Genomic DNA, 12723 nt, shown 5'->3' on the forward strand with positions numbered 1-12723 from the left:
GGAGGAATCAATCCACAAGACTATTTTTTCCAGCAGTGCTAGTCTGGAAAATTTCAAGTCAAAAACATCAAGAGTCATTTTGAGACCTTAAAGGAACATATTTTGCATTCTCGGCCTTACTATGGAATATATAAATGTATATGTAATAGGATCATCCTAATAATGAATGGATTGCATGTGTAATGTGTGGATTGGTGTATATAGCGATGATGTATTCATTATGGATGGTATGGATGTTATTTCAATGTATGAATCTATTTGAGGTATTTTGAGGCATTTCTGTATTATTATCTATATTTGGGTTGTCATTAATGCTCACATTGTTGTACATTGTGTGAACTATTGAATTTTATGTATTTGGCTTATAACATTTGGTATGAGAGCATATAATCCTAGGGTTTTTATACTTTGAATGAATCACTTTTAAATTTTCATTACATTTTTTTATGTGATACTTCAAATGGTGAAATTTTTGGCATATTTAGAAGAAATATCAAGAAAAATTTGGTTAAAATTTAATATTTTAATTCACTATACTTTCATAGATATATTTGGTGGATGTTAGTGTTTGTGATTCATTAATAATGACAACGGAATGTTTCTCCTCAAAAAAAGAGTAATAATGACAACAAAATGCTTCTCCTATTGGGAGAAATAGATGGCGGGAAACCGCTTTACTTTGGGTAGTAAGCATTATTTTAAATTACATTTAAAATCAACCGGATAATCACCCATGTTGGCTCATGAATGGTTTTTGGTATCTGCGCCAAGTTACATGAGTATAAATATCAGCTAAGCAAAGATTGATTTAGTACAAAAAGGTAAGGAGACACAGTTTCTTGACAACATTGTGGTTTAACTTTAACCTGCTTGAACACGGTCAGAGAGTTTTGTTTCTGTGGATTCCGCGAGGCCCGAAAAAAAGTCTCAGACTCTGATCTACTCGAACTCGACCAACATGGCTTTATACGATGAAATGCCCGATAATGAGATATATGACAGCGAAAGCGATGAAAGGGAAAGCAAAGAAAGCGAAAACGAAGATGAAGAATTGAGATATGAAATCATGGTGGAAATAGCACGCAGTCGTCATGATGACAATAAAGGACGTACGAAATATACGGTTTTAAGTCTGAACGACATTGGTGAGCATCTACACAATGCTACCAAAAGCGTTTCCATTGTGCTGGCTGTCTCGGAAGCCGAGGCAGCTATTCTCTTGCGTCACTTCAGTTGGAATTCTGTTAATGCCAACGATCAATGGTTTGCAGATGAGGGGAAAGTGAGAAATACTGTGGGCCTATTGTTGCAGTCGGACGATAAACATGAGACCAAAGAAGAAAAAATGGAGGAGTTAACTACCTGTCCGATATGTTTCTATGATTTCAAGATGAGAGACATGAAGTCACTCAAGTACTGCGACAATTTATTTTGCCAAGATTGTTGGCGAAATTTTATTGACACATCAATAAATCATGATGGTGCAGGATGCCTCAACCTACGATGTCCACATCAAGGTCCACGATGCCGTGCCATTGTGAGTGAAGACATGGTTTTTTCTCTGGGGTTATCTGAGGAAGATACGAACAAATATATAACCTATCTTGTGAGGTCATATGTTGAACAAAACAGTATGGTTAAATGTTGTCCAGTGCCAGACTGTGGGTACTGTGTGGAGGTTGACTCTTCTAATTCTAATGTAACTCATGAGGAGGTTGTCTGCAATTGTTCACATAAATTTTGCTGGAATTGTTTAGAGGAGTCTCATCATCCAATAGGCTGCGACACAGTCAAAAAATGGATTGAGCAAATTAATAATGGTGATTCACTCAATGCGTACTGGATATTTTGTAATTCCAAGCCGTGTCCAAAGTGTGATCGACCAATAGAGAAAAATCAAGGGTGTATGCACATGACATGTACGTCCCCGTGTGAATTTCAATTCTGTTGGTTATGCCTTGGTGATTGGTTTAAACATAATTCTTGCAATCAATATAGTCCTGATCAGGTTGCAACAACATCAGGAAGAATTAGTGCAGGGAATCAATCCAGGAATTCGGCCTCCGTCGATTCTTGGAAAAGGTTTGCAGCTAAAACATCTTCTTCGGATAGGTTGGTATTTTATATGGAAAGATGGAAGGAAAATGAAAAGTCAGAGGAAAAGGTGTTATCTGATCTGCAGTCTATGCGAGATGAGCCATGTAGCAGCATTAAGACAATAACCGTGCGCATGTATTCCTACCAAAACAGCTCCAGAAAATCACCAAGGATCGAGGCACAAGACATCGCCGATGAGCGATCGTCGATATCGCATCGGCAAGTCGCAATGGAGGACTTACAAAGAGGTCTGGGATTTTATATCTTGCGATGAGTGATCGCCGATATCGCATTGACATGTCGAATTGGCGCTCTCAAAGGGGGCAGGGCCTTTCGCACATATATATATTTGTGATCCGATGAGCCGGACCCGACGGGTATTCAACATTTTATTTCATATTGTTTCAGTTCCACCAGCGGCCTTTTTCCCGTGTTTTTAATGTTTTCCAGGCATAAGTCAAAATATATCGCATCGGCGGATATCGCATTGGCATTTCGCTATTGGGATAGCCAAATGGACGGGGCCTATATATATGACATGCATCTGACCTGATGGGACAGACCCGATAGCATTATAAAAAATTTCTGATAAATTTTCAGCTTTTTTGCGTGTATTTTCAAATATAAAGAAACAGAGGATTGGCCGGTTAAGATCTGCATTGCGACCCGAAAGGCGGACTCGATAGAAAAGATATATATTTGTGGACCTTTGATATTAAAAAATGGCAAAGCGGGCAGGATTTCTCAGTGGCGCAGAACTGGTTAAAGCAAGCATGGAGAAGTGCAGCGCAGCAGGCAGCTGCCTTCAATTCACAGTATGGCACGCGAAGAAGTAGGTTGCGATCCAACTCTTGCACATTGAATTCTCAGCTACCGCAGTTAAAGTGCTGCTTAGCCAAGGACGAGAAGGACAGCCTCGAGCAGTTCACAGCATGGGACTGCATTTTTGTTCGTTAAATCATTCAGATTTTAAAAGTAATTTAATTTTTTTTGCGTTGTTTCCTGTTGAGAGAGAGAGGGTAGAAGCGTAGCAGTGCATGTGAATGAAATGTTGTTGTTGAACATGAAATGTAATATGCAGCAGCGTAGTATAAGTTAAAAATAATTAATATTATTTTGTATTAATGGAGAAAATGGTTACATTGTTGTAACGTTTTCCCTAGTTTAGGATTAGTTCCTAAAGTTTAGGGGTTTCAGTGCAACTTCCTAATTCCTAGTATTGTATTTAATGATGTAATCTTTCATTGATGAATAATAGAGTGTACGAGAGTGATCTCTCTGTTTTGTGAGTGTAGTCTCCAGGTGCAGGCCACACCTGAGAGCTACATCTCTTTCTTTTCAATTCTATTCACATTTTATCTTGGTATCAGAGCTCAGATTGGCTGAGCCTCATCTTTTGTCACCTTTGTGGCTGAAGTGCCTTTTGTAGCTAGCTTGCCTGTGTGGCAGAATCGCCTGTGTGGCTTGAAGTGCCTTTGTGGCCGTGTGTACACAAGAGCTCTGTGCTCAATTGAGCAAGTGGACTGTAGAACACCTAGCTCGGACTCGGATATTTTTTTTCTGAGGAGAAAGGATATTGGCGCGTTTTTTGCACTGACAAAAGTGCCAAGATGGGAATTGGCGCAGATTTTTTGGGATTAATCGCACCAGAGCGCCAGAACATCCAATTGGTACGAAATTTTACGGATTAATCGCGCCAGCAAAAATACTCTAACCGATTTTTGATTTTTTGCTCGGGAAAGCACCGACACAAAGGGGATTTTTCACTCGGGAAAATGATGATGGAGGACGTACCAATCTTCCTTCAAGGGGATTTGCAGGAAGCCTCAACTTCGTTTGGCGGTTTGCAAGGGGTGTAGATCGGCGAAGTTGGAGATCTATCCGGGAGAGGCAGATCGGATCATTTTTTATCAGATCAATTCTTCAGCTGTATTGGAAACACCGAATTTGCTCGTTGGAGCGGGATTGCCAGACACTGTAGATCGGTCGTAGAGGTGACAGATCGATCTAACAGGTATTTTTTTTTCTTTTTGTTGTTGGATAGATTCAGAATGAGTAATACGATGGAATCTTACCTTAACGAGTCTGGTAAACTCAATGGATCTAACTTCACGAATTGGAAGTTTAAGATCCAGACCTTGCTCGAGGGTGCGAATGCTTGGTCCATAGTTACAGGCAATGAGCAGAAGCCGAACGGAGGTCCATAGGAGCAAGATTGGGAAAAACGAGAGAACAAGACCAAAGTCTTGTTGAAGATGTCTGTGAAGGACAATGTTATTGCGCACATCAGAGACTGTAAAACGTCTGGGACATCTGGACGAAAATCAAAAGTCTATATGAGACCCAGAATACAAGCCAAGTCTTGGCACTTAAAAGCAAGCTATTTTCAATGAGGATGGACGAAAGGGAGACTACTACTGCATTTGTTGCGTGAATTAAAGATGTGAAAGACAGATTGGGGGCCATCGGAGTGGAGGTGTCTGATGAAGATCTTGTTGCAATCACAATGAACGGGATGCGTGATGATTTTCAAACGTTCATCACTAGAGTGTCGGCAAGGGAGAAAGCGCCCACATTTGATGATCTCACTGGGATCTTGCAGCAAGAGGAGGAGCGGCGGTAGAACTTGAACCCCCAGAGTGATGATCTTGCGCTGATGGCAAAACGACGATCATCCAAAGGAAATCAGTCACAGCAGCAATCAAACCAGAGAGGAAGAACATCACATAAGAATCTATATTCTCATAAAGGTATGCTTGCAAATCATTCTGAAAAGAAATGTTATTATTGTGGAAGGAAGGGTCATATACAGAGTGAATGTTATAAGAAGCAGGCTAATGATGCAAAGAGGAGGCAGGCAAATGCAAAGCACAGAGGATACTTTGTTGAAGAAGAAGACTCCAGTCATGAATTTCGACTGTTCACAGTCGACTGTGCTCTTTCAGCATCTAATGAAGATGACATTTGGTATGTCGATTCCGGAGCATCCTCTCACATGATAAGTAAAAAGGAATTTTTTGATAGTCTTGAAGAAAGTATAAATGGATCAAAAATATATCTAGGAGATGATAGTGGATACGAGATTAAAGGTCATGGGGTGATTTCAGTTAAGTTACCAAATGGAAAAATTAGTCACCTTATAAATGTTTTATATGTACCTGGAATTAAGAAAAATCTGATATCTGTATCCATGATGGATGATCAAGATATGCAAGTCGAGTTCTTCAAGACTCATTGTGTGATAAAGGATTGCAGGAATGAAATAGTTGCAACAGGCATGCGATTTGGAAGCCTATACAGACTGGATGCAAAAAGCATACCAAATCAAGCCATGGTTGCAGGAGGATCGACAGCTGAACAACTCTGGCATCAGAGGTTCGGCCATTTGAATTTGCAGGACCTCATGTTATTGCAGAAGAAAGGTATGGTTGAGGGACTCCCTATCTTTTGTAATATTCAGTTAAATTGTGATGGTTGTGCCTTAGGAAAAATGCATAGAGAACAGTTTCCTGTGCATGATAGGAGGAAGGAAACAAACATTTTAGAACTAGTGCACACTGATGTATGCGGACCTATGCAGACAAGGTCACTAGGAGGAGCATACTATTTTTTGTTATTTACTGATGACTGCACTAGATATTCATGGGTTTATTTTTTGAACAAGAAAAGTCAGACTTTCCAGTGCTTTATAGAATTTAAAACCTTGGTGGAAAAACAGTTTGGTAAGAGTATAAAAATTCTCCGATCTGATCAAGGGGGAGAATACAAGCTAAAGGAATTCATGAAATTCTGCAAATCTCATGGGATTGTTCAGCAGTATACAGTGCCACACACACCACAGCAGAATGGAGTTGCAGAGCGCAAAAACAGAACCTTGGTGGAGTGCGCAAGGAGTATGCTACAAGGTAAGGGTCTATCTAATAGTTTTTGGGCAGAGGCTATCAAAACTGCTGTACATTTGAAGAACGGAAGTCCTACCAGGTATCTTGGCTTCAAAACCCCTTTTGAAGTTCTATATGGATTTAAACCAGCAATAAACCATCTAAGAGTATTTGGGTCAAAAGCATTTGCCCATATACCCAAAGCTGATAGGAAGAAATTAGACCCTAAAGCAGTTAAATGCATCTTTGTTGGTTATGGCACAGAATTTAAAGCATATAAATTATTCAATCCTGAGTCTCGTAAGACATTTGCAAGCAGGGATGTAGTGTTTCATGAACAGGTACAAGAAGGGAAAGATGACGTTGGTGATGATTGGCACATTCCATTGTTGTTGGAGGAAAGCAGCGAGGATGAAAGAGAGCAGGAGCAGAAAGAAGAGCAAAAAGAAGAACAACAAGAAGGTGATAATGCAAGCCCAGTTATAGCAGAAGAAAACAAATTTGAGGTAAGTCCCCTACCAAGGAGATCAGGTAGGAAGACTCAATTACCATTAAAATTGAGAAACTATGCTTTGATGTCAAAGGTTTTGAACATTGTAGAACCCTCTAATTACAAAGAAGCTAGTCAATTTAAGGAATGGAGAGCTGCAATGAATGAAGAGATGGAATCAATTCTTAGAAATGATACTTGGGATTTAGTTGAGCTGCCTAAGAATAAAACACCCATAGGATGTAAATGGCTGTTTAAACCAAAAATGAATGCAGACGGAAGTATAGAGAAGTTAAAAGCTAGGTTGGTTGCAAAAGGATATTCACAGCAAGAAGGTATAGATTTTGATGATACTTTTGCACCTATAGCAAAGTTAAATACAATCAGAATGCTTATTGCTTTAGCTACTAAATGCAATTGGGAATTACACCAGCTTGATGTTAAATCTGCATTTTTAAATGGTGATTTAAAAGAGGAAATTTACTTAGTACAGCCAGAAGGATTTGTAAAGCAGGGGCAGGAACATCTTGTTTGCAGATTGAAAAAGGGTTTATATGGTTTAAAGCAAGCACCCAGGTCTTGGTACGAAAAGGTTGATTCTTTCTTTGTAGAGCATGGTTTCCATAGAAGTTTAAATGACCCAAATTTGTATACCAAGTACAATAATCAGGGGCAGATTATTTTGATTTCTTTGTATGTGGATGACATGATTATAATAGGAAATGCAGATGATTTAATTAGAGGAATCAAAAGGCTTATGGCACAAGTTTTTGAGATGAAAGATCTCAGAAGCCTTCACTATTTTCTGGGATTAGAAGTATGTAGAGATACTGGGCAAACTTTTCTCATCCAAGGGAAGTATGCCAGAAATCTGTTGGAAAAGATTGGTATGGATCAGTGTAGATCAGCAGTGACACCTTTGCAACAGAATCTGAAATTGAGTAGTGATGATGGCACTAAGGAGGTTGATGCCACAATGTAAAGACAGCTGGTTGGCAGCTTGATATATCTTACAACAACCAGACCTGACTTGGCATACTCTGTTAGTGTGTTGAGCCAATTCATGTCGAAACCGCTTGAAAGTCACTAGGTAGCAGCAAAGAGTGTGTTAAGGTATCTTTGTGGTACTGTTAATTATGGTATTTTATACACTGATGTTACTCTAGCAGGTTTTTGAGACTCAGACTGGGCAGGTAACCTGGATGATCGGAGGTCCATCACAGGTTATGCATTCAACATAGGTTCCGGGGTCATAGCTTGGAGCAACAACAACCAGAATACTGTAGCCTTGTCTTCATGTGAAGCTGAGTATCACGCATTGTGTGCAGCAATGTGTGAAGTGATCTGGTTGAGAAGGCTTCTCAAAGATGCAGGAAAAGAATAGAAGAATCCCACTTCCATCAAAAGCAACAACTGGAGCACCATTAAATTAGCATACAATCCAGTGTTTCACAAAAACACCAAACATATAGACGCTCAGTTCCATTTTGTTAGAGAGAAAATACAGTCAAAAGAAATTGTTGTTGAATATTGTAAAACTTGTAACCATTTGGCTGATATTTTTACAAAGCCTCTTGCACGAGTGAAATTTGAATTGTTTAGAAAGATGCTAGGAGTCCAGGAGAACCCTTTCTCCATTAAGGGGGGAGTTAAAAATAATTAATATTATTTTGTATTAATGGAGAAAATGGTTACATTGTTGTAATGTTTTCCCTAGTTTAGGATTAGTTCCTAAAGTTTAGGGGTTTGAGTGCAACTTCCTAATTCCTAGTATTGTATTTAATGATGTAATCTTTCATTGATGAATAACAGAGTGTACGAGAGTGATCTCTCTGTTTTGTGAGTGTAGTCTCCAGGTGCAGGCCACACCTGAGAGCTACATCTCTTTCCTTTCAATTCTGTTCACATTTTATCTGTATACACAATGTAATGGGAAAGGAATGAATAGCGTTGCACTGTGTATATTTTTTTTTGGTGAATCCCTCTGAGTGAAAGAGGATGAATTTTGTATCAGGAATTCTATTTTAATGAATACATATCCTTTTATGGGTGTGTAATACTTTGTTCTTAGAAATTTCTTTTAAAGCTTCCCTGTGCTAAGATCCTGTGGCAGAAACAGAGCATTGTCTCTGTGTTCAGTTTGTTTGTTTTTGAAATTTTACCAGAAAAATTTCCAACAACTGTGTGGAGGTTGACTCTGCTAATTCTAATGTAGCTCATGAGGAGGTTGTCTGCAATTGTTCACATAAATTTTGCCGGAATTGTTTAGAGGAGTCTCATCGTCCAATAGGCTGCGACACAGTCAAAAAATGGATTGATCAAATTAATAATGGTGATTCACTCAATGCGTACTGGATATTTTGTAATTCCAAGCCGTGTCCAAAGTGTGATCGACCAATAGAGAAAAATCAAGGGTGTATGCACATGACATGTACGTCCCCGTGTGAATTTCAATTCTATTGGTTATGCCTTGGTGATTGGTTTAAACATGATTCTTGCAATCAATATAGTCCTGATCAGGTTGCAACAACATCAAGAAGAATTGATGCAGGGAATCAATCCAGGAATTCGGCCTCAGTCGATTCTAGGAAAAGGTTTGCATCTAAAACATCTTCTTCAGCAGATAGGTTGGTATTTTATATGGAAATATGGAAGGCAAATGAAAAGTTAGAGGAAAATGCGTTATCTGATCTGCAGGCTGTGCGAGAGGTAGAGATTAAAAGATTGAATGAGTGTAAACAGACGAGAATGAGTCGATCTGGTTTAACAGAGTTCAAATGTGTGGTAGATGCATGGTTTCAGATAGCAGAATGCAGGCACATGCTTAAATGGACATATGCATATGGCTATTATTTAACCCCGGCATCCAGCGATCATGATCAGGAAGCTGATATTGTTCACAAAAAACAAATTCTTTTCGAATTCCTGCAAGGTGAAGCTGAAAGTAGTTTAGAACGACTTCATCATTGCGTTGAACAAGAGTTGCAAGACCATATAGAAAGCGCCCTTAAAGCTGACATTGATACTTCGATGGGGAAAAAGGCGTTGTACGGTTTTGATCACTTCTGTATCAGACTTGAAAAGCTCACAAAATCGACAGGCCAATATTTTGAAAACCTAATTCAGGCTTTTGAAAAAAATCTCTCCAAAGTTAGTCGAATTAATGCACCAGAAGGGTGTGCATGAAGAAGCAATTATTACTAGAACCAGCTATCACTTATTATTAAGCAGTGCAAGTGGGCCACCGGACTCGGATGATTTTTTCTCATATTTTGTCGTATCTTTGTTGGTTCCAGCAGATTAAGGATCTTGGACGTTTGTGGCAACCCAATCCTTTTGATTGATTATCCAGTCAATATTATTGATTATTCATGATTATTTATTTTAATAAAATGTGATCTTTGTTTTTAGTGGAATCTCATAACGGGAAGCAAAGATTTGCTTTTGACATATGTATTGTTTATATGTGGACTTGGTTTGGTGTTACTTGTGTATAGATAAGTGGATTAAAGCATATTTCCATGCTTAAGCAATTCTTTTCGGTGCAAGTAACTTCGAAGATTAATTTTTATTTTCAGTATCATATTACTTATGTATATCTTTGTTTGGACATAATAAGGATCTTGGTTTATGGCACCCAAATCCTTGTGATTGATTACTAGTTCAATATTATTATATGTTTGTAATATTTATTTTAATAAGAAGTGGTGATTTATATTTATATTTTATGTGTGACTTTATGGAGGTTATATTAAATGGTCTTATGACATGCACGTATAAGTTTAATAAATTACATTATATCTTTTTCAATTTAATGTTTAAAGGGGTTGGATTCTATAGTGAGAAGCAACAAGTTCTTCATAGTTAGGCAAGGTTCACCTTTGATGTAGTTATTCAACATGTTTTAGCACCTAGAGAGACTAGATAAAAATTGGTTTGTAATGCTTGCATAGATAATTGGATTAAATCTCATTCCAGTGTCCTTTTAAAACAACTCTTCTAGTGTAGAATGCCTAGTGATTTGGTGTTTTGTTAATCCGCTCCTTCTATAAAGGTCAACCACATAATTTAATTACCTTTTTCCATGGAAATGGTATATATGGGCACCTAGAAATTTCACATGTTCAAACCTTGACTAGGCATATATTGGCACCTAAAGGTTTTATTGCAATTGTGTTTTTTTTTAAACAACCATTGCATGATACATAGAATAGTATCATGCTCACCTCTGCTCAAAGATAGTTGGGCTTTTTTTTCCTACTTACATCTAAGCACGAAACATAACTTGAATAAGCTAAAGGAGTTTGTTTTGTCTTCACAAAGTAATTGAACACTAGCACCTCCACTACTTGGGGAGGCCCACTTTCACATTTTCCTTCAGCTCTAACTTTCATTGGAAAACTTCACAAAGGAAGGCCCAATGTATACAAAGTAAAAAAATGCAGTTACAACTATACTTACAAAAATGGCTAAAACACCTCGTGTTGAGATTTCCATTTACTAGTATCCAAATCCTATGTAGATGGCTATGTTACTCTCAACTCAATGCAAATAGACAATTCACCCCATATGTTAATTTGAGCCTTAACACATGGCCAACAACATTGATTTTGAGTCTCCCAAAAAGACTTGTACATAAATCTGGGGCTACAAAATCTTTTTCATGCTAAGCCTTACATACATTCCTATATTGTATATTGTTTTTAAACATATTTATATTTATGGTATGAATACATTGTTTCCAGTTCATGGGAAAATTAATTGCAATAGACTACTTTCATTTGCAAAGTCATCATTTCAAGACCTGATGTAATTATCATTTGATGATGTTGTAGACTGTTAGAAGGGCAATGTTTACATTGTAGCTAGTGGTTACAAGCATTGGTTGTAATGGGAAAATCTCACAATAATGGTCTTTGACAGATATAGCAACTTATAGTTTCATGGAAATCTCCAAACTATCCTCTAGAATAGGAGTGAAATTCCATATTTATATATTATAATGAAAAGGTCTTATCCATACTTGATCAGGGGTGAGGACATTAGTGCATTGGTTAAGGTGGATGTCTAGGTAGATATTTCAGCAAGACTACCTTGAACTCTCGTCAGAATCAAGTGCACATGGAATCATGTGATAATTAGAAGAGGAAATTTAAAACCAATTTTCTAAATTTCTAAATGGCATGTGATGTTCTATGGCCACCATAATTCTATAGCAACTTCTATGCATCTTATTAATAACATTTTTTGTATATGTTTGGGAAAACTTGTTGTGGCCCTATTTAGGTGTGTTGGCAAAAAAATGACAACATGGAAGAGACCCTAGGTTGTTCAGGCTCAAGGGGCCAACAAGGCTCCGCTATAGTCTAGGACAATGCTGGCATTTTCACCTTACCCGTAGGGCAAGGAATCTCAATCGAGATGTCACGCTACCGAATTTAGATGGGTTTGGGTGGGGTATCAAATAAATACAAATATTGTACAACAATAGATGATCACACTCAATTCTCAGTGCTATCTAAGACTGTCATTCTACTCGTACCATCGTAGGAAACTACCTAGTTATTCATCATTCATTTAAAAATTAAATAGCCCATATGGAACACAACAATATAATAAGCAACCAAAATTCCTTCTTTCATTAACTGCAATATAGGAGAGTACATGACAGAGTATAAAAGGCTTGAACCCTATTCATCAAATACACAAAGAGTTCATTTTCATAGAATGCAACTCACGAAAATGGAAATAAGTAGATTAGAGGATAGTCCTACCCTTTCTCACCCAGTTCATTGCCAACCTCTTCCTTGTGCTATACTTTTCCTTTTATCCTTTGCTCTACATTCCCATAGCCAGTTCCGCTAGGCTGACTCCACACTCAGATGGCTTCTATACACTCAGATGGCTTCTATTTCCCTTGCTCGGTTTCTTTTGTATTCTTCCACCACCTTGCTGCAATTTCCTTTTCACTCCCGGTTCGTTTCCCTTTCCTTTGGTTATCATCTCTGCAACCTGAACCATTATCCCCGCCACCTGTTCTTGACATTTCTTCCCTCCAAACTCCAAATTCAAAACGAAGGCCCCAAGAGGCCCTGACCATCTATCTCAAGTGCTGTCAGCTCTGTTTTTGTTCCTGGCGGAGACTCTACTGTTATTTCTTGTTGTTGTGCTGGTTCTTCTTCTTTCGATGCTGCTTATTCTGCCTCTGGTTGTGTTGGTCTTGAGTCATGCAAGGCTACTTCCACTACTCTTTTG

At 38.3% G+C, this 12723-nt stretch overlaps 1 protein-coding gene across 1 annotated transcript; it reads left to right on the top strand.

Annotated features, from left to right (window-relative positions):
* The first annotated feature begins 958 nt into the window (after positions 1–958).
* Positions 959–9654, top strand: LOC149170388 (putative E3 ubiquitin-protein ligase ARI8). Its single transcript, XM_089425554.1, has 3 exons — positions 959–1699; positions 2009–2232; positions 8979–9654. Exons 1-3 carry the CDS (start codon positions 959–961, stop codon positions 9652–9654), a joined length of 1641 nt encoding a protein of 546 aa, XP_089281680.1.
* Positions 9655–12723: the final 3069 nt, after the last annotated feature.

The sequence above is a fragment of the Pinus tabuliformis genome, chromosome 4_2 (genome assembly GCF_031772625.1).
Source record: "Pinus tabuliformis cultivar Carrire ecotype Pingquan chromosome 4_2, CPIR1, whole genome shotgun sequence".
Classification (NCBI taxonomy): Eukaryota; Viridiplantae; Streptophyta; class Pinopsida; order Pinales; family Pinaceae; genus Pinus; species Pinus tabuliformis.

Excerpts from the sequence above, each read along its gene's own strand:
- LOC149170388 (XM_089425554.1), top strand. The coding sequence starts at position 959 with ATGGCTTTATACGATGAAATGCCCGATAATGAGATATATGACAGCGAA. Across the intron at positions 1,700-2,008 it reads TTGACTCTTCTAATTCTAAT|GTTGCAACAACATCAGGAAG; the intron begins GTAACTCATGAG and ends AGTCCTGATCAG. Across the intron at positions 2,233-8,978 it reads AAGACAATAACCGTGCGCAT|TCCTGATCAGGTTGCAACAA; the intron begins GTATTCCTACCA and ends CAATCAATATAG.